This window comes from Panthera onca, chromosome D2, assembly GCF_046562875.1.
Source record: "Panthera onca isolate mPanOnc1 chromosome D2, mPanOnc1 haplotype 2, whole genome shotgun sequence".
NCBI classification, from domain to species: Eukaryota; Metazoa; Chordata; class Mammalia; order Carnivora; family Felidae; genus Panthera; species Panthera onca.
This window is the reverse complement of record NC_138349.1, coordinates 56,026,052-56,047,796: the sequence shown is the minus strand read 5'-3', so window position 1 is coordinate 56,047,796 and position 21,745 is coordinate 56,026,052. Positions and strand designations below refer to the sequence as shown.

At 50.9% G+C, this 21,745-nt stretch overlaps 2 protein-coding genes across 9 annotated transcripts in view; one reads left to right on the top strand and one right to left on the bottom strand.

Annotated features, from left to right (window-relative positions):
- SGPL1 (sphingosine-1-phosphate lyase 1) overlaps positions 1–14,055 on the top strand; it is a 74,843-nt gene extending 60,788 nt beyond the window's left edge. For all 8 annotated transcript variants that reach the window (XM_081790533.1, XM_078434336.2, XM_078434338.2 and 5 more), the window contains 8 exons: positions 2,941–3,029; positions 4,437–4,542; positions 5,906–6,004; positions 6,633–6,782; positions 8,096–8,334; positions 9,725–9,871; positions 10,838–10,958; positions 11,459–14,055. In XM_081790533.1, coding sequence (XP_081646659.1) covers positions 2,941–3,029; positions 4,437–4,542; positions 5,906–6,004; positions 6,633–6,782; positions 8,096–8,334; positions 9,725–9,871; positions 10,838–10,958; positions 11,459–11,599 — 1,092 coding nt within the window. In that variant the 3' untranslated portion in view covers positions 11,600–14,055. The remainder of the gene's footprint in view (positions 1–2,940; positions 3,030–4,436; positions 4,543–5,905; positions 6,005–6,632; positions 6,783–8,095; positions 8,335–9,724; positions 9,872–10,837; positions 10,959–11,458) is intronic.
- A 2,640-nt stretch (positions 14,056–16,695) lies between these two features.
- On the bottom strand, positions 16,696–21,476 carry PCBD1 (pterin-4 alpha-carbinolamine dehydratase 1). The gene is made up of 4 exons (XM_060642517.3): positions 21,296–21,476; positions 18,448–18,579; positions 17,845–17,925; positions 16,696–17,227 (listed from the first exon to the last, which is right to left on the bottom strand). The coding sequence occupies exons 1-4, from the start codon at positions 21,296–21,298 to the stop codon at positions 17,129–17,131; spliced, it is 315 nt and encodes a 104-aa protein (XP_060498500.1). The 5' UTR covers positions 21,299–21,476; the 3' UTR covers positions 16,696–17,128.
- Positions 21,477–21,745: the final 269 nt, after the last annotated feature.

Genomic DNA, 21,745 nt, shown 5'->3' with positions numbered 1-21,745 from the left:
TTTTTTTTTTTTTTTTTTTGAATCCACGTTCTTATCATATTGTCCTATAGTGACCAACAGGTGCGTGGATTTCCCTTCTCCTTAGGCTGTTACCATTTTTTGAGTTCGGCTTTTGTTTTGCGTGCTGCTTTTTTTTTTTTTTTTTTTCTTTTTGAATCTTTGCATGGTTACCGGGCCATTTTCTTTCATCATGGCTCATGCTCCTCGGAACATTCGAGTTTGTTCTGCTGCATGGTGGCCGATCTCTCATGTGAGAGCATTTGGTTGAGCGCCGCTTTGTTGCACCTGTGTTGGGTTCGGTGGGTCTCGTCTGAGATTTTGTTAAGAGTTATCTCTTAGAGTTCACTCTGCCTAGCTGGAAGAGAATAACACCCTTGGGCTTTGATTGTTTCTTTAACCCGTTCTATATCCCTGAAGCCCTGACTTCAGGGGTCGGTCCCCACATTCTCTTCTCATTTTGCTGGTTTCTCCTTAGCTGCCAGGGCTACCACTCACTGATCTGAAGATAACGACACCCCCTCCATTGTTTCTCTGAAGATTTGGGGGCTTTAATGAGCATTCTCAGGATTTTGCCGGCCCACAGGACAGTTTTCAGGGCCTGGAGGGGGGATTAGGAACTGTATTCTGCTGTCTGCTGTACTTCAGAAACTTCTCCTTTTTCCTTGCCACTATTTGAAGTATCTTGCTTCCGAGTATCTGTCTCTTTGTTCGGTGATTGTTACTGCAGGTTTCTGCTGCTTCTTTTCTTCCTTCTTCTAGGTCCTGGGGGAGAGAAGGTAGTTGTGGAGCGGTTTCAGCCTTCCATCTTAATCCAGAAGTCCAACCCTGGTTTTTGTTTTTGTTTTGTGTTTTGTTTTTGCGTTGCTACAGTTAAACCATGCCTCTTCCGTTTTGATCTTTTTTAGTGGCTGTGTCAGGGATCAGGAGAAGGATGGAGTCTGAGATCTCCAGTCTTTTCTATTACATAAAATTTTATAAGAGAACTAATTACCTCTGGGATTATTTCAGTTTCTCTGTTTCTCTCACCCTTCTCTATTTCTGTCTCTCTCTTATATCTCTCTGTCTCTCTCTCACATCTCTCTGTCTCTCTCTCACATGTGTCTGTCTCTGCTGCTTTTGGTGAAAACAGTTCGGGGTTCAGAGATGGGAAAGAAGACGACAGAGCCTCATGGCTGGGCTGTCTGTAGCATGCTCCCAACTAAGATCTTAGCTCTTTTTGTTCTTTGTTCTTCAACTTAAGCTGTTTTTCCTTCTATTAACTTCACTTGCCTCAGAACGGATGAGAGGTTATCTCGTATACTAAAAGAAATTCTGTTGCCACGGAGAACAGTCTTGGCTTGCGCAAATGCCTTTGGCTACAAACAGCATCTGAAAGAAAATTCTCCAAGTAGGCCATGTTCTACTCTTGTTCTCTGACGTACTTACATATTAACAGCGAGAGTTGTTATAATGTTGGAAGAAGTTGACTAACATTACAAGTAGTTATTGAGGCTTTTCTCACTTCACGATTAAATTTCCATTTTTTTCTTTGGGCACACAGGGCAGTGGGAGATTAGCAGCATAGTTAAACGCAGAATTGGAGTGCCTGACTGGCTCAGGTGGAAGAGCATGCTACCCTTGGTCTCAGGGTTGTGAGTTCAAGCCCCATGTTGGGCATGGAGCCTACCGAATAAAAATTAAACAAAAATAAATAAACATAGAAATTGGGGGATCAGCAATAAAAATCAGAAGTAGAATGTAGATATTCCTGCCTTTACAGTCAAAGTGCACTGTTGTTTGCCCAACAAATAATGATGTTGATTTGATTCGTTATTGGACTAAAAATAGGGTGTGTGCGCTGGGTGACTAGGGGTTTGGAAATACTTTTGCTTAGGTCATCACGTGACCTTAGTAAGAGACTGACGCACTGGAGACTTGGACGTTGCTGGTTCTTTCCTGACTTTCTTCACAGCTGGTTTGGCTCCTCATGTCACATCCTGAGGTCTTATGCTAGACCACAGGACGTGCTGCTGGCTTGCAGAGCTGACCTCCTCTGTAAGCATTTTCATTGTCTCCAGCACAGAAGTGCCGGGATTTGTAAACCGGTCTCCCTTGCCCAAGTTCAGTGCATTACCTTGTGGGTGATGGTCACATGTTTCACGAAGACTTCCTGAATCAAAATGTGACTGACTTCTCTCAGCTAATCTTCCATGTAACTGCTGACCACTGGGATTTTGTAGCCAATGGTATTTTTGTCCTATATGTGGTTACTTTAGGAAATTTCAGAAATTACCGTCTCTCATTCCATCTCCTGTTAAGCTGTACTAAATGAACAAATGTAGAAAGTTTTACTTCTCAGCAACAGATGCTAATGGATGGCATTGGGTGAAATATTTTAGCCTTCGGGGCTTCTCAGCTGTACAATGAGGAAGTTATCTAAGCTTGTATGAATCTTCGGAGATGAGAAGTCTAAGAAAATAACCACCTAGCTCAGTGCTGTGGCTTTTTGTTTGATTGTTTGTTTGTTTTGAAATGATTCATTCTTAGATGCTATCTAAGAAGATAGCCTGATGGGTATGACATGCCTGTGTTGGTCATGGTTTATGAGAGTCACATCAGGCTTTGAATAGTGTTAGTTGAGGTTGTATTAGGTGTCAGCTATTAGGCTAAGTGCTCAGAATATTGTCATGAGCAGATCGGTCCCCACCTTCATGAGTTTGTAGTCCAATGAGGGAGATCGGGCTCATGACAGGCCCTCTGAGTGTTGGGAACCAAGATTGGGCTTAGCTGATAAAGCCAGATTTCCTTCCGGAAGACATAGCAGTGTCTGCTCTGCAGAATGCATTCGAGACCTTATCTGCTTCTGCATCAGACCACCATCAAGATCAAGGTGGCATCGATGTGCTTGCTGATCATTGTCCCTCACTCCACTCCATGGATGTCGTCTCTTCTTTATTACAGGTGACCTCTGGGGGGACAGAAAGCATACTGATGGCCTGCAAAGCTTATCGGGACCTGGCCTTTGCGAACGGCATCAGAACTCCAGAAATGTATGTATGTGTGGCCTTTAGATTATCTGTTTGGAGTACCGCTGTTGCAAACAGCCTGACCATCTGTTGTCTGCTTCTTGTCTTCCCTCTTCCTCTGGCAGTTCCAGTCCTCATTCTTCCTTTCCTTTGCCCTTGACCCTCATCCCTTCACATTCTGCAATGTCCTGGGTGGATCAGCCAGTTAATTTTAAAGGTCATTCCCTTTCCCAGCTCGCAAGTTTGTACACGGCATATACGGATAGCAAGAATGAGATCCTTTTTCTAAAAGTGACAGAGTGACGGGACTACATCTTTGAATTCTGTGATTTTATTATAAGTAATCTGGAGCCTAAGGAAAACTCTAATTACCTAGTTCAGTGAAAGTTACTTAAATATAATAGGCTGCCTCGGGGTGCTTCCTGAGAAGATTTCAGCCTGAGGGCTGTTTTTTGGGAGGAAAACTTTAAAAAATTTTTTTGAGATTCATCCATAATGGCACCCCATGGGCATAATTTTGATAGTTGGCTGCATTTTTTTCTCTAGACCCTCTCCTTATCCGGTGTGTTTATACTGCATCCTCTGGGTTACTGTTTTCCTGCAAATGTCACTAAGGGTTTTGTTGCAGGTGATCTCAAGCCTGAGAGAGTAAATCATGGTGCCATCTTTCTCACACATAAATCTTAGTGCCTGGTACTTACTCAGTAATCGAGACTTTCCTTCCTTAAGGGGAACAGATTGATTTTGAGAGTGTAGTAATTGAGAGAAGTCTGAAAGCAAATACATAACCATGGCTCAGTCTCCTTTTCAGTGCTATTTGTCTTTTTTTTTTTTTTTTTTTTTTAAGTAAGCTCTGTGCCCAGCGTGGGGCTTGAACTCATGAGATCAAGAGTCACATACTCTACCAACGGAGCCAGCCAGGCGCCCCCCATTTCAGTGCTATTTGAAATGCTGCTTCCAAGTTTACAGGAACAATGGGAATTTTCGTTTCTCACAGGCTGTGGGCTTTCAGAGATGGAAGGAACCACTGACTTGGTAGAACACCCCAGCCAAGCGGTCTTGGGTTCCTGCTTGGCTGTGTATTGTATCAGGCAGCACGTTCCCACCAGGGTCTCCCGGCTTTGGATGGCCAACACAAAAAGGCTCTGCCAGATGCTGGTCTGATCCAAATTCCCAATCCCTCATCTTTTACCTGTCAGCCCTCATTTATGCTTCGGATTTGCTAAATCACAGGGAGAAATTTTCTATAGAAAATCATTTGACCTCTTTTTATTTGTGGTTAAAAAGAAAAACAACATAAACACTTGTAAAAATGTGAGGAAAAATAATTAGAAGTTTGCTCTTGGGGATTTAGATGAGCTGCTAATGAGGCTCTCTCTTGAACCCTGCTTTTATCTGAATTTCATTATTTTCCTCTTCTCTATCATTTAGTGTGGCCCCCCAGAGTGCCCATGCTGCATTTGACAAAGCAGCCAATTATTTTGGGATGAAGATTATACGGGTTCCACTGAACAAAATGATGGAGGTGGATGTTCGGGTGAGTTCCCCTGAAGGGCCATTTCCTGCTGGGGACTGTGAGGTGCAGGAATGTACCCGACCGGCTGACTTTTTGCAACGTCGTGCGCACGTGGGCTCCAGAGGCCTTGGACTGTAGCGGCCAGAGCCGACGAGCTGCTGCTGGCAGTGGTGATTGAGTGTTTTCATAAATTCAGAGGTCTGATAGCAAGATGATCTATCTAGTCCCTGACTTGAGACTTCGCAGACCTTGATTTTGCTTCAGCAACATCACTTTCCCCTTTGTCTTTGTACCGTGAGCATGGACTCACCTGCCCCCAGACTCTTCTTGTGGTTTTTATTGGCCTGAATCGGTATCCTTGGCAACAGAATAGTAACAATATTTATTCAGAACCAAACTACCCAAGTTATTAGCACTGGCGTTATTTCTGCCTGCCATCTTTACTGATTTATTAACTGACAAATTAATGAGTTGACAAATAAAAAATATATTTAAGGTGCCAGCTTGATGTTTTGAGATGTGTATACACTGCAAAATAATCCCCACAGTCATACTATTGAACATACCCATCTCCTCAAATAGTTACTGTTTTCTTTCTTTTTTTTTTCCTCCTTGGTTGGCATACTTAAGACTCCCTCTTCGACCTCCAGCTGATTTCAAGCATACAGTGCAGTATTGTTGTTTCGTGGTCACATGGCCATCCACTAGCCGTCCAGAACTTGCTGTTAGAGATCACTGAAACTCGGTGCCCCTCATCCCCCAGCCCCCAGCAGGCAGCATTCCACTCTCTGCTTCTGAGATTGACTGCTGTACCTGCCGTATGTGAGATCATGCAGTATTTATCTTTCTGTTCCTGGCCTGCTTAGCAGTATGCCTTCCAGATTCATCCCTGTTGTCATAAATGGCAGGCTTTCTTTTTTTAAGACTGAATTGTAGTCCTTTATTTTTATGCCTTGCCTTTGTGGAGAACTTTCTAGTTTCTAGAGTGCTATACAAATTGCATCTGAGCTTTATGACAGCCCAGGGAAGTTGTAGAAGCTGTTAGTATTTTTGCAGCGCACAGGTGAGGAAACAGACCGGGGCGGTTAAGTAGTTTACCTCCGGTTTCAGCGCTAGTAAGTGGGGCCGGGACATGCTCCGCGGCATCTTCGCCCGATGCTGTTTCCTCCCACAGTGATTTGCTGTATTGTGGCCTCAGGCTGTTTTTCCCAGATGGACCCCTCTGGCCTGGTTTTCTGTGCCGCCCCCATGGCAGGGGCGGTCTTCTCTCGGGTTGGAGAGGTGGAGGCAGCGGCGCTGGAGGAGCGCAGACCCTGAGCCAATAGCGACAGAGGAGAGTAATGTTGACGTGGCTTCTCATTTTCCTTTCGACTTTAACCCCTAGGCGATGAGGAGAGCCATCTCCAGGAACACTGCCATGCTCGTCTGTTCTACCCCCCAGTTTCCTCACGGTATCCTAGATCCTGTCCCTGAAGTGGCCAAGGTACGCGGGAGAAATGGGCCGCTTGCTAGGCAGTCAGGTTGAGATTTTATAATAGAATCTAATGGTGCGGGACTCGGCAAGGAGAAGCAAGTGCGAGTTCAGGTTTGTGCACAAATCCCAGGAGCCACAGAGGAAGCCGTCCAGCTCCCTTCGGAGCCTCTGCTGTAGGGGAGGGATGACACAAGGTAGAGCCTTTGTTGAAGCTGGATACTCTGGATACTCTGAAAGAGCGCCGCTGTTTCCATTCAGCCGGGAGATGGGCTGCTTGTTAAGGGTGTGCCTCGCAGGGGGCCGTGTCCCTCAGGCTCCCCGCCCCGCCGTTACTAAAGCAGCACCTTTCCCCCCCTAAATCAGAGCGCTGCTTGTGTCCTGTTCGGCTTTGCATTGCGTTTGGGGCCCTGCAGTATTTAGAAATAAAATGCCACATTTCAGATGAATTATTTTGAAGGCTAAATACATTTGGAAGATGAGCTTTATTAGGAATGTCAAAACTAGCCAGTTTTTTAAAACATGAAAGCCATCGTGCATGACGGCCTTGGGAGTACAGCACACCTTTCCACCTGTGTCTTACAAAGTTTTTGTTATATGGCTATAAATGAAATTCTCTTGCGGTCTCTTTTGGAACTAGCTGGCTGTCAGATACAAAATACCTCTTCATGTGGACGCTTGTCTGGGGGGCTTCCTCATCGTCTTTATGGAGAAAGCAGGATACCCGCTGGAGCAGCCGTTTGATTTCCGGGTGAAAGGCGTGACCAGCATTTCAGCTGATACCCACAAGGTGAGGCGGGGAAGGACCGAATGTTAAAGTAGCCATTTCATTATTTCGATTACTATCAACAAAATAAATTGGTTGGAGCGTTAGCGTCTGCCAGAAATGTAAAATTAAGTCCGGCTCTTTGCTCTCACCAGGGTAGCTGGTTCAGGTGACAAGTAATAGTGAAAAGAGACCCATTATCTTGGCGGCATGTGGCTAAGAGAATTTCTGTGCCCGCTGACGGCATGTGACTGGGACATGCTAGGACCTAGGCATGTGGCCCCCAGAGCAAAGCTCCCTGAAACTTTCGGATCCTTTGGGGTGAGGTCGATGATAGAACTCCTAAGAGGGTGTATGCTAGTGCTGTAGCTACGCGCTCCTGGGGCTCCTGCCCTGAGCGACCGGTGCGGGCTAACGGGAGAGTCCTGTGGAAAAACGGAAGAGCTTAGGTGCTTGGGAATGTTCGGATGCTGCCGCCCCTGGGGGACCGAGACCGAGTGTAGGTTGGTCAGGAACGCTCTTAAACGGCATCCGGATGTGGAGACGGAATAGCGGCCTCGGGCTGCGTGCTTTGTCTTGGCTGCACCGGCAGAGTTCATTTTAATTTCCAGTGTAGTGGGGACCTGGTTCTCAGACTCTGAATAATGTGTACGGATCTTCCGTCAGGATCTGATCCGATTTCACCTCGGCCCCCAGCAACCCCTGTGCCCCCTTCCTTACCGTCTCTCCCGGTGTCTGTCAGGGAGTGAACTTAGCTCCACGTGAGCTGCAGGGACAGTTCGTTAGGAGGGCACATTTTCTATAAGGAAACCAAGCGCACAGTTTATTTTTCAGCTGCATCAAGTAGCTTCTGGACTCTGAGCACTGTGATTTTTTTAAAAGGAAGTATAATACCAATAAAAATAACGGGAAGGGAGTCAGCTCGTGATTTGAGTTGTTCCGAGTGACACGAATTCCACCCTTCTCCCCTCAAAGAGAGTTCCCTCCAGCCTTTAACCTTCTGACTTTGAATTCTTTTTTTTAATTTTTCAAGTTTATTTATTTTTGAGAGAGAGGGTGAGAGCAGAGAGAGAGGGAGACAGAGGCTGCGACGTGGGCTCTGCGCTGACAGCGGTGAGCCCACGGCGGGGCTTGAACTCCCGAACCGTGAGATCGTGGCCTGAGCTGCAGTTGGACGCTCACCCGACTGAGCCCCCCGGGCGCCCCCTGACTTTGAATGTTCCACGTGGGCGGGAAGCAGAGAGAAGCGGGCGCGTGAGAGAGAGGTTTGCGGGCTGAGTTTGTGGGGCAGGCGTGCCCGGCAGAACCGTGGACTCACCTGTGCTTCTCCCCCTCAGTATGGCTATGCCCCCAAAGGCTCGTCCGTGGTGCTGTACAGTGACAAGAAGTACAGGAGCCATCAGTTCTTCGTTGCTACCGATTGGCAGGGTGGTATCTACGCTTCCCCGACCATCGCGGGCTCACGGCCTGGAGGCATTAGCGCGGCCTGTTGGGCTGCCTTGATGTACTTCGGTGAGAGTGGCTATGTTGAAGCTACCAAACAGATCATCAAAACCACTCGCTTCCTCAAGTCAGAGTATGTGTGCAAGATCGGGATTCTGCCTCGTCTCTTGCTTTGTCTGCTCGTAGGTTCGAGGCGTCTGCCTGGCCAAGCACCCGTACTCCCAGCCCGTTTACCGTCCTCTGGAGACCGGGGGTTTAGGACAGCAGCTCAGGAGTGTGGTGCCGGCCCGAGAGGATAAGTTCCCTTGGTCTGCTGTTACTCGGAGGGTCAGATCCAGGCTTCGTCTTTAGCCATCGTGTCTCGAAGGACGTGTCAGCAACCGGCAGCTCTTACCAAGGGCTGATAGTTCAGTGCGAACTTGAGCATGTGTCCTAACCATCTGGAGGATGTGTTTAAAATGCAGAATTCTCATTCAGTAGATCTGGAAAGGGAGTCTGAGGCTGTGCGTCTCTAGGAAGTTCCCAGTGGGAACCGAAGCTGCCAGTCTAGGAATCACACGTGGAGGGAGAATCGCTAGTGTAGGAAAAGAATCGGGGATGAGGCGCTGCCAGTCTAGGAATCACACGTGGAGGGAGAATCGCTAGTGTAGGAAAAGAATCGGGGATGAGGCGGAATGAATGGGGGCGGGGCAAGTGAGGAAATCCAGGGCTGAGCTAAGGCTGGAACTAGGCTGCGTGCTGGCTGGCTTACCTGTGCACATATTACCCGCCTGTCTCTGTGGCTCACCCGGGCTGGGCAGGCTTTTGCAGAGTCCTGAAGGTGAATGAAAGTGGCCAGTTAGGCCTGTCTCATTTGAAAGAAGCCTGCATATACCCAGCTGGTAGACCCGTGTGTTGAGAGCTGCTGTACCATTTCATGCATTAGGCATGACATGTAGGACTTTAAACTGTGGAGATCGATGATTTTGCCAGGATTTTCTTTTCTGTACATCTTTTTTTTTTTTTTTTTTTAATTTTTTAAATGTTTACTTATTGTTGAGAGAGAGGGAGAGAGAAAAAAAGTGCGAGTGGGGGAGGGGCAGAGAGAGGGAGACAGAATCCGAAGTAGGCTCCAGGCTCCGAGCTATCAGCACAGAGCCTGACGTGGGGCTCGAACCCACGAGGCCCGAGATCATCGCCTGAGCTATCGGACACTCAACTGACTGAACCACCCAGGCGCCCCTTAACGTGCATCTTTTATGCCTCAGATGCCTCTCAGGCATATCAGAATTTGGGAGTTGGGCAGATAGGGTAAGAGCCGATGATTCTGACTCATTGGAGCTTGGTGGGATTTGGGCCTTTGAATACTTGTAATGTTTGGGGACCACTGCTCTCAGTCTAGCCACCTGATTTTAGAAGGTGAGAGAGCTGAGGCCCTAAAAGATTAGATTGTGTTATAGGGGAGACATTGAATGATTAGAGAGGTGATGGCCCGAGGAGTATATGTGGCTGAACTTCCTTTCTGTTCCTTTTTTTGTTTTCAGGCTGGAAAATATCAAAGGCATCTTTGTTTTTGGGAATCCTCAGTTGTCAGTCATAGCTCTGGGCTCCCGAGATTTTGACATCTACCGACTGTTTAACCTGATGACTGCCAAGGGATGGAACCTGAACCACCTGCAGTTCCCACCCAGGTAAGCTGGAGGAGCCTCTTCCCTTCCCGCGCGCCGTGGCTGCCAAAGAACTCGGGTGGCAAGGTGACCCGAAGCGTAGAGATCGGCTATGAGGCCGGGCACCGCAGTGGCAACTGTAGTAGCTGTAGGGTTGCGTCTTGCCATCTGGAATTACTCTGTATCCAGAACAAGGCGATTAGCTTTAAAACTAGCAAAATTAGGTGGCAGCCTCTTGAGACCAGTGGCCGGTCACGAGACGCCTCCCCACCGCCCCTGCCGTCTTTCTAGGGTGTGCTCTCTCTACCCGTCTTGTGTACCGCCATCACATGGTGCCTACAAACTGACTGCTTCCCTCAAAACCTCCCTTAGGGCCTCTAATCGTTCAGGCCCGCTGCTCTCTCCTTTAATATGCCTTTGTAATCTAACCTTCCATGATGCTTACAAATAAATAAACCCTCCACCCCAACGGCAGAGGTCTCTCCCGTGTCTTCTACGTACCCCGATCCCTTTGACTTCGTGGTGCCACTGCCAGTCCTGTGTGGACTCAGTTTATTCCTCTTCACTATCCCTCTGTTCCTCGGTCTCCCTCCAGGGGGAGTTAGAGTTTCTTCTTTGCCTTGAAGTCCTTCAAGACCCCAGCCCTGTGGCCCTGTCCCCATGAAGGTGTATCATCTAAGGTGAAAGCATCCCCTTGGTGGTCACGTGGCTCAAGGCCTAGCAGTTGACCGTTTTGGAGGGGAGGGGTGGGACAGAGCTGGCAGCTGTATTCATTCTGTCAGGATGTTCTCGATCATGCTGAGGCATGAAGCCCTCGCGTCAGCCCATGCTCGACAGCCCATGTATTGATCTCCCTGATTCCCAGGACTGGGAACACTCGTCACAAATCACATGAAGAAGCCAGCGATAGATTCCTGTGTGGGGGCTGCTTTATTTTAGAACTTTTTTCCCCCGCGGTTCATCTCTGTCTGTGTCTGTCTTCTCCCGTAGTATTCATTTCTGCATCACGCTGGTACACACTCGGAAGCGAGTAGCCATACAGTTCCTAAAGGACATCCGGGAGTCTGTCACTCAGATCATGAAGAATCCTAAAGCAAAGACCACAGGAATGGTAGGGACACTTGGGATTTTTTTCTTCCTGTGGACGTTTAGGTATCCTGGGGGGGTTGGAAGAACCAAATGACCTCGAGTCTGTTCCTGCCTCTGTTATGTCTCCACAAACCTTATCACTCCAAGCTGATAATCTCTGCCTCACCCGTGTCCAAGGTGTTTGGTCTCAGATGAAGTATGCTATGTAGAAAGCACCTTGTAAATTTAAAAGTGCCATACAAAGGCAGGTGGTGGTCCTGTCCCTTTGAAAAGAAAGTTTTGACACAGGAAAGGCAATAGCCTGCCTTTTCTGGAATTTTCTACAGCAAATCCCATAGGCTGGTTCCTTTGGGCAGAAAGGCAGACTGGCAAGTACCTGTGAAAAACTGTCTGGGTGGGCATGGAGTGGGGAGAAGAGGGACATGGAAGTCAGGGATGGGAGGAGGGGGAGATCAGAGCCACAGCTTCATCTCCATCCCTGTCCCCCTCATTGCCAGTAATGATCTCTGACTGCATTTGTAGGGTGCGATCTACGGCATGGCCCAGACGACCGTCGACAGGAACCTGGTGGCAGAATTGACCTCAGTCTTCTTGGACAGCCTTTTCAGCACTGACGCTGTAACTCCAAGCAGCCAGATGAACGGTTCTTCGAAACCCCGCTGAGTATGGACCCTTCGTTGCCCCGAGGGGCTCCTGGCCTTCAGAAGGTTCTGGGGGTGTGGAACAGGCCGCGCACAGTTCGAATATCTGGTCTTGCTCCGTAGATCACGACGAGATGGACCACGAGACGGCTTGATCCTCAGGATTCTTGTTCCTCCTATCATCCTTTTGTGGTTTTGAATGTGGAGTTCCCAGAGGAGTCCATTACCTAATTATTTTGCCCTTGCTCTCAAATGTTACCCTAGGAACCATTTTAGCCATTTCCTTCTCTAACCTTCTAGCTTTCCACTTCACTTCATCATTGTGTGACAGCTCTGACCTGTCCTGATTCCTTAGGGAGACTGGGGTATGGTTTATGCGATACGAGAGGGTTTTCTTTGTTCTCTCAGGCAGCTGGGCGAGGCAGCTCGGAAGCATCCGTGTGACACGCGTCTCCCCGGGTGGGTGTTAGGTGTACTCTAAGCACGCGGCCTTCTCGGCCCTCCTCTTTGAGTAGGTGAGTCGTCCGTCTTAGAGTCGCTTTCAGCACACCTCACTGTATTTTTCCAGGACACAGCTGGGCAGGCCGCTGTTCCTGGTTTGCAGGATTGGAGTGGCCGAGCAGATCTGCTCAGTCTATCAAGGCAGGCTCTGGAACGGCCCTCTTTTGTGCTCCAGGCCCTGGTCTGATACTTGGTTGCTGCCGTCTTTGGAGATACGTGTTTGAAGTCATGCTCTCATTGGTTTGCTGTTGTTCCCCTGGATTAAGAGAACGTGGTTTCTAGAGAACCCAGGACTTTCCGGCCCTCGTGCTGCCTGTCCGAATTGGCAGTGTTCGGAGCACACCTGTACCCTCTCCCAGGCTGGTGATGATCGGAAACCAGGGCCCTTTCCCTGCGTCTCTGAGTGTCAGAGCAGGATGAGTGCCCAGAGTCACATCTCTGTCGCCAGAGTTGGTGGTCCTCCCCTCCCCACCCCCCACCGTTGTAAGCCATCATGTGCGAGTATGTTCACTTGAAGGAACAGCTCAGAGCACCTTCACGAGTTGCCTTGACTTACCCTAGGTGGGTGCCAGTAGGGTGTGAGAGAGAGCCCCCACGGCAAGGAAAATTTTCTCCCCGTTAGTGTGTTCGTCCTGCCTCTTTCCCTATATTCATCTCGCAAAGGTACTATGGCAGTTTAGCCTCAGGTACTGGACACTTCTCGGCCCTGGCTAGAATGAGACAAACTTGTTAGGATAGGAAAGCATGACGGCAACCGTCAGTTGCGGCCTAGGGCCTGGGATTCCTTCCTAAGACTAGTTGCTCAGGGTGGTGCAGGGACAGGACCAAACCCTGCACCCACTTCCTACCCCCTTCTCCCTTGCATGGGGCCCTGATCTAGGTGGAGCCACTGTCTTCCTCTGAAGACGACATATTGTGTGCCTTTTTCCTCACAGTGAGCAGTGGTGGGCTATTCCTGACCCAGGCCCTGGGGGAGGTGCAGCAGTCTTTGAGATTTTTGTTTGGGTAGGGGAGTACTTTAGGATGAGTCAGGAGAAAATCTCCTCTGTTCCATTACCCTTCTCAGGGACTCCTGAACCATTCAGCCTCTTGAGGCTGGTATCCTCTGGCCTCCCTCACTGGGAATGCTGGCCAGGAGAGCCAAGACGACCAGACTTTCCCCGCCCCCAGGCCTTTAGCACTGTACTTCCTCCACAATAACTGTGATTAGCTGGCTGTGTCACTGCAGGGCTGGTGTGGTATGTGTTCCTCCTGTCCATTGTGGGTTCCAGGAGAGGTTGGGGCGTGTGTGTGTGTGTGTGTGTGTGTGTGTGTGTGTGTTAGAGGGAGAGGCTAGGATCCTTTGGACCCGGGGGTCGCGTTCCCTCCAGTTACCGAACTGGTGGGCACCCCCCCAGGAGAGGAGCTCTGTGTGAACTGTCTCTTGGGTCTCCGGTGCATTCGTGGTGCTGGACAAACCACCCAGCAGGCACCACTGTGGTCTGTTAGCTGCTAAACTGGAGAAGCACATGCCCTGCAGAGCAAGCTGTTGCTTCCAGTGTCTGCAGGCCCCCCTCTTCCGTGACAGCACTGCTGCCCCGGGGGCAGTGGCATTTTTTAAAGGGACCTACTGTAGCCACTTTATGATCATGAGCCTTAGTTTGACTCAACACTTGTGGGCTTTCCATTCTCTGTGTATCTGTGCACCTAGTAACACCTAGTCTGGCAGAGGTGGGCAGAAGTCTTCACGATGTCATGTTGCTAGCAGATGTCACATTGGCCTCTGCAGAAACCGTACTGTCTTGTTTCTACATTAAGTACTCGCGTGAATATACTGCCGTGTCACTTTTAATATTACCAGTTTTATACTTGGAAAATGGTACTTGCCTCTTCTAAATCTTTTCTGTATTTAACCTCCTTCTTCCCATCTCAGTGCTCCCTTCCTAACTGCAGCAATAATATCTTAAAAAGCAATTAATTAAATGTCCCAAATCTTAACTAATGTGGATGGTTGTATTCAATGATTTGGATGCAGGTGGTTGATCCAGGGGGAGGGGGTCGGGCTGGGGCGGTTCTAGAACGGGCTGCTGGTGGGACATCGCCCCCTTGTGGTGAAACGGTTGTGTGTGGCCGCTGATACTCAGGGCCGTAGCCCTGGGCGAGAGCACCTTTGCAAGTGGCTTCTCCAAGAGTGGTGGTCATACCGGTTTTAAGGAGTTCTAGAACTTAGGTCTTTAGCTCCCCAGGACCTGGGCCCTGCCTTGTGTTTTCTGTCATCTTCATCATTACTTCTGCTGATACCTTAATGATGGATTGAGCCCTCTGAGGTGGGCCCCAGCCAGCTGGGCACTGGCTTCGAGGCCCGCATTTGATTTGGGAGTTGGTGGAACCCCTCAGAATAGCTCTGCACATGTAACCACTGGACACCTTGTTCCGTTACGAATAACAAGTGAGCAGTCTTTCCAAAGGGTTATTCGGGTCTTGGAGGCTGTCCTTCAGGTAACCCAGTTTCTCAATTCCATTTGGACTTTGTCAGAATCAAGCCAAGGAATGCGGTCTTTGCTATAGTTTTCTGCTAAATGACTTGGTTTCCTGAGCACCTACTTGCTCTGGGTAAACCCTAGAGAATAAGAGGCCAGGATATGCTTGGTTAGGGGACCCGGTCCATCCAAGAGTTGTTGTTTGAATGCTTACTCCTGCTACTTACTCTGTGAACCCTTTTGCCTTCCCTGTGGGTTCTTGGTAGCAACGAGCCACTTTTCACTAGACCTGGCAGTGACAGAAGTGATGATGGAGGCCGGATTTGATAGCCACCAGCTACAGCCTGGCTAAGCAAGAGTCAGCTGTTTGAGAACCTTTCTTGAGTTGGGAGTCTTAATTGCCTTTTTCTTGGGCTTGCTTTTTCATAATCTCTCCTTAACATCTTCCCATATAACTTCAGTTATTTGCATGAATTTTAGAACATTTATTTTGGAAAAAGTATTGCTTATAGGTCTTTGTCCCACAGAAAAGTCCTTCATATGACTGTAGTGTCCTCCAGGATGGTGTTTTCAACCCCTGACCCCTGAGTAAGCAGAGGCAGGAAGGTGACGTAACATGTGCTCCATACTTCATGTCTGGTGGCTTCTGTCCCCTAATCCGCAGTCATCAGATCAGAGCCCACTTAGGAAAAGTTAAGTCAGAAGTGGGGCAGACGGGAGAGCATCTGAATCTCATTGGTTTTGATATTAAGCTTTGCTAAGAACTTGCTCTTGACCTAGGTATTGTTATCTTTAGATCCTGCTAGTACCTCTTACCAACAGTATGCTGACTTCTCAGCCACCAACCTCTGTCTCTTTTCTGGCCCTTGTTGCAGGACCAACTCATCCAGGGTAACTGGGTTGTGACACCCTGTTCCAAGGGACTGTGGCATTTGCAAGTCAGCTTAGTATGCCGGCATCTTCAGGCTAGGGGGTCATAGGTGAGGGAGAAGGGCTTCCCCAAATCTTGCATAATGGCATCCGCAAAAGGACATCCATGTGTCATGCGCTGGGGAGAGAGGATACTGTGCTCTGTGGCTCCCGCTTCTCCCAGACACAGCACATTATGGGAATATTCTACCCTAGAGTCACTAGGTTGGAGAACTGGTCTGTAGGAATTGGCTCCTTAGCTGCTCAGGTGGTAAAATAGCCCATCACCTCCTTAAGCTAGGATTTTTGTCCTCTCCCTTATGTAGTAAAAGCAAGTAATCCTTGAGGATTAGAAATCTCCCCATGGGATGGGGCACCTGGGTGGCTTCATTAAGCGTCCGACTTTGGCTCAAGTCATGATCTAGCGGTTCGTGAGTTTGAGCCCCGTGTTGGGCTCTGTGCTGACAGCTCAGAGCCTGGAACCTGCTTCAGATTCTGTTTCTCTCTCTCTCTCTCCCTCCCTCTCCCCCACCGCCCCACTCATGCTTGCTCTCAAAAATAAACATTAAAAACATTAAAAACAAATCTCCCCATGGGATGTAGACCAGACAGATCATACAGCCTAAGACTGCCTTTTTTTTTTTTTTAATTTTAGTGCAAGTGTCAGTGGGGGAGGGGCAGAGAGAGAGAGAGAGAGAGAGAGAGAGAGAGAGAGAGAGAGAATCCCAAGCAGCCTCAAGTCAGCACAGAGCCCGACATGGGGCTTGATCCCACAAATGGTGAGAGCATGACCTGAGCCAGGATCAAGAGTTGGACACTTAACCAACTGAGCCACCCAGGCGCCCCACGCAGACTGCCTTCCTAGTCACAGGTCCCACCACGGATAAACACAGTGTCCTACACACCTTTACTTGTATTCATGGTGCCCCCTCAGCCATCTCTGCCTCAAGAATTCCATTCAGGTCTTCGAAGCATAATTTAAATGAAGCCTCCAGAGTCACCCTTGTCAATCGCCTCATGTTTCCTTAGCTCATTTCTTATCCTCTCCTCTAGCACTGACTTCATTCATCCTGCCTAGTGATAGTTAACTGCTTCCTGCTTAATTCCCCTACATGACCATGAACTCCATGCAGACAGGGTGGCTCGGTCCTGCTTTTCCTCCGGTGCCTTCATTGAGTAAGTGCTCTAAATGCCTCTTGACTCCAGTTTGGACTGACCTGTGGAAAAAACCATGTTCCAGAGCTTGAGGCCAAGTGAAACAGTAGTTTTATTTGAGGCATAAAAGCACACGTGTTTCTGTCACATACGATGGGGTTGACTTTAGGGTCCTGGCTTCTAAGTTAAGACTGTGGCATCTTAGACACAGCTTCTTGGGAAATGAATCCGAAAAGGAGCAAGACACAGCCTGGCAAGAAGACCATTACTGTTGTTGGGAAGTCGCACAGAAGGGGAAGATAGTACTCGATTAGCATACGTGTGCCAGAGCGCTGGGGATAAAGAGTGGTCGGCAGTGAGGCTGGCACCTCCTCTTACCACAGCAAGGACTCTCCCCTAAACGGAGGCAGCGGAGTCCACTTGGCAATTCTGGCTGTAGAACATCTCAGGGCTCCCCAGCTCCCTCCCTGGATTCCCAAATCAGTCCCTCCACTTCCCCCAAAGACTTCCACGAGGAAGGGCAGGGCCTATGTCATGGACACTGCTACTTGTTCGATGAAGCTGGCCAGGTTTATGTCCCGTTCTGAAAGGCCTGCACACTCATGGGTGCTCAGGGTGATGTGGACCTGAAACAAAACCAGCGATTAGGGCCCAGCTCATCCGCTGCCTTCGCCAAGAGCAGGAGAGGGTCGCGGCTACGGGGCTCAGCCACACCAAGGATTCCAGAACAGCGGCCAGGCACTACAATCTCTCCTGGGGGCTGCCTTGCCTGCCTGAGAGTCTCTAGCAACAGTGTAAACCCGCCACTCGGCACAAGGCGGGCACTGAATGACCGCGTTTGTTCGGCAGGCAGGCCGATCTGTTTGCTGTGCGTGGGTATTCTTAGCTCAAGTTACTACTTTTTCATTCCTCCACACCTCCGGGAGGATTTAAGTCATTTGGAGCTATTAGCAATGACTACTCCCGATTCCCACAGTCTTGCCTTTTGTGGGTTTTGCCGCCTTAATGTCTCCTTACTCTCTACCTCAACCGCAAGTTGTCTCACGAGTGTTTTAATTTGCACCTTCTTTAATTTTTAGTGAGACTGACTGTTTTGCAGGGGTGTTCACGCTGATTCCAGGAACGAGCTGAAAGGACCAGGAGGAGTGGACAGGCAGCCTCTGGGTGGTGAGGCCCCTAGGGAAGCCCAGGGAAGGGCCTTCAGAACAGGCTGGGCTGGACCCAGCAGGCAGGCATCGCTCACCTTGTTGTACACGTTAAACCATTCGGGGTGGTGGTCCAGTTTCTCCGCCTGTAGGGCCACCCTCGTCATGAAGCCAAAAGCCTATGTAGTGAAGTGAGACCCGAGTTAGTGCTCTGAGAGACAGAGGGCTGCTAGGCCCCTTTTCGAGCTGGCGTGAGACCTAGGTGCAGGATGGACCGGCTCCCCACAAGGAGACCCGTCCAGCTTTAGTCACCCCCCTGGCACCCTGCGGCTGGTTCTGCGCCGGAGTTTGAGGCGGTCCTTCCGAAGTGGGAAGAAAGTCTGGTTCCTAGGGCCCCTACCTAACTAGGTGGAAACACCACAGAGCTATTTAGTTCTGGCCAGTCTTTTGGTTATCTACTGAGATGTCTTGTTTCCTACTTGACCCGTTTCCTCTAAGGATTGTTTCTAAAAGTTCCAGGTATGGAGGGCCCAAGACCCATCTCCCCCCCTCTCCAGTCCCCAAGGATGACACTCCCAAGTCATCCGGACCAGGGTAGTGTCTGAGGGTCTCGGGTAGGAGGGCTTTAAGGGAGACAACAAGTCCCGGAATGGGACCCCGTCGCCCCAGTCTCAGACACTCTGTCCCACCCGGTGCCATACCCGATTGAAGTCTTTGAAGTGGAACTGCTTGAAGATGGCATCGCGGCCTTCCAGCTCATTCCACCCCACGGCCCTCAGGTTTGGCAGCAGCTGGTCCCTCTCCTCGGCACTTAGCCTGTGTGCTTTGCCAGCCTAGGAGAGGAAATCGAGGCCCAAGGGCATTTCTTTTTGCGATCCAGGAGAGTGCCCCATCCCTGGGGAAATAAATGTAGCCAGCCTGGGAGGGCTGTTCTAAAGCAATTGACAGGGAGGTGTTGAGGGTGGCGCCCTGCCCTGGAGGTGGGACCCTGGCTCAGGCACTGATCCTTTCTTAGATTTGGACACTTCTCTCTAAGAACAGAAAATCCTGAGGTGTGATGCAAGTCCCTGGGGTTGAGCAATACTCCCCCCTCACCCCACCCCAAAGCCTGACAGATTCCCCCCTCCCCCCCGCACACACACCAAATAGGTCTCTTAAGTTAATGAGACAGATCAAGCCCAGATTCGAATGTACACCACCTTTCAGAAAAAGAGTACCCAGGATTCTCCAACCTTTTTCTGTTCTGGACTTCATCTAGTTCACCCTATGCCAGTGCTGTTGTTACTCAAGGAACCTGAGGCCTAGAAAGGCAAAATGACCACTGTGCTCCTCCCCCTACTTTCCCCTCGGTCCAAGAGAACACAGGCATTGTTCTCAAAGGGGTTCTGAGTCTGCCTCCTGGGGCTGGGCAGAGGAGCCAGCACCTAAAACACCTTCCAGATGACTCTTAGCCACAGCACAGTTGACATCCACTGGCCCTACCTCCCAGTGGGTATTCATCGTGGTCCCATGTAGCCTCTGAGTACTGGCTGCCGGGCCTAGGGGTTTCAGACTCCCACCTTCTTTTCTATTCTGTCAGCTTGGGGAGTCTGAGCCAACAGAGCTCAGTCCCAAAGTGGAAGTAACTTGGCCAAGGGCGACTGGCAAACCTTGGGCCTCATCCTATTTACCTATTGTGCAAAGTGCCCTCAAGGCAGCCCAAACTGGCACAGCCATGGGTGGAACCCTCAGAGACAGAAGGAAGCCAAGGTCAGTTCCACTCCCTAGGAGGATCCAGGCCTGGCACCAGGGATCCCAGAATCGAGACTTCTGAAAAGCACTCCCCCAGGACAGAATACAGAGTGCTAAAGGAGAAGTGAATCAATGAGATCAGGGGAGAGAACGTGAGGGAGGTTAGTTTAGCTTTCCTGAGGCAGCCGGTAGGCGTGGGCCGAGTTGGCAGGGCCGGTTCAAGCCCCAGTCCTGCCATCCTCCAGCCAGGTGACCCTGTGGCCCTCACCTCCCTTGGCTTCAAGGGCAGAAGGGGCCAAGAACTTCCACTGTCAGATCAGCAAGAGGAGCCAGTGGGACACTTTTAGTAGACTCCACTGTTACCAAGGGCACGGCACCTGCATTTATAAAAGGAGGCCCCTGGGGCTGGCAGGCCTGATGGGCCTCTCCGGTGTGGGGGTAGATCTGGAAAAGGATTGCAGCCTCCTCGAGGTTCATCTTTCTCTGCCTCCTGAAAACACTTGTTTTCTCTGGACTGACCTGGCTTCGTCAGGCTCCTTTCCTCAGCTCTGAGAGGTCTGCATCCAGTGCCCCACCCCTGCTCCCTTCCCAGAGCTGGCCCTTTCTCAGTGGCTGATAAGCCTGGTCCACGTATCCAGGCAACTGGATTAACTGATGTCAGCCCAGGCATCAGAACCCACTGCTTAGTTCTTTGGCCCAGAAATAAGTGGATGGGTACCCTTGTCCTCTGGGAGGCACCCCTTCCTCGAGAGTCTTCTGGGGACCCCGAAGTGTCACAGCCTGGGGCTGAAATGACAAGCTGCTCCCAGATCTGGGATTGGGTGGGGGGAAGGGGCAGTGTTTGCTCGGTAAATCACAGGTCAGGCCTGGCCTCTGCCTTGTGGGGGAGTGTGCTGTCGGGTTACTGATTACCCGCCCTGCCCTGCATCTTTGGGGCCTCAGTGCACCACACAATCAGCCTCACTCCCCACCGCCCCTCCCTCCAAGCCACAGCTTTCCAAATGCCCTCTCAGCTGTTATCACAGTCCCCCCTGCTCCGGAGGCTTTGGGACCACAAAGGGGCTGTTTAGTAAAGCTTCCCCAGGCTAGGCTCTCCTCCCCTGCCAGGGCCCACCTTCACCTGCCCAAGAGCTGAGCACAGGGCCAGAGCCCTCCTGGGGGGGGAACCCAGCCTGGAGGAGGGCTGATCCTGAGCAATCAGGCCCCTATTGCTGAGCACAGTCCTGGAGCTAGGCACCAGGGGCTGGCTCTGAGGCCAGGGGGCAGCACAGGGTGCACAGAGGGCTTGGCCGGACCCTGTGCCAAAAGTGCACGAGAGAAAGGTGGTAAACAGGCGCGCAGAACACAGAACCAGCCTCCCTCCTTCTCACACTCACACTCAGACGCCCCCCTTCCCTCAATACGGAAGAGGACTGGCGACCGAGGGGGAAGAGGTCTGCGGGCTCACTAGATGCCTCTCCCCACTCCCCTGACCGCCCTGGGCCCACCGCCCACGCCCCGCCCGCGGCAGCGAGGGGGCCGGGTTATACGGGCCTGGGAGCAGGACCAGGCCTGGGCTCCCGCCTCACTGTCACACGGACCCGCCACCGCCCCTCTCCCGGTCTCGGCTCACCCTGGGATACTACCAGGGGTGCGGGTGGCCGCGGGGCGGAGACCCCGGCTCTCCGAGCCCGCGCGCGGCCAGAGGGCGCAGAGCTCGCAGGCACCGTACTCCACCCTCGTCGCCCCCCGCCGCGCCCCCGCGGTCGGACCCTTTCCTCTCCTCCGCCCTCCCGCGCGCCCCGGCCCCCACGGGCGGCGGGCGCGCGACCCCCTCACCATGGCGGGCGCGACGCAGGTGCGGACGCGGCCGAGCGGCAGGTGGCGGCGGGGCGACAGGGCGGCGCCGGGCGCTCGGGGCAGCGGGCGGGGCGGGACCGCGAGGGCCCGCCCACCGGTAATCGTTAACTCGGCCGAGATCCGCGCTGGGCCTCTGCCCCGTTCCAGCACTTTCTTCAGGGCTCTAGTCACCGGGAGCTCAGGGACTGAGAACATGGGGCTCTAGGTGCGGACTTCTGCGTCTGGATCGCTCTGTGCCACTTAACCAGCCCTGTCACTCTGGGCGCGAGATTACCTCTTCCTTTTTTAAAGACAACTGATTGAGGTATTGACCTACAAGAAACTGCGCGTAACCAAAGGGTACAGTTTGCTGCGTTTTGAGGTATGTGTGCTCTCGTGCAAGCATCGCTGCAACCAAGTTCATGAACATATATACATCATGCCTACAAG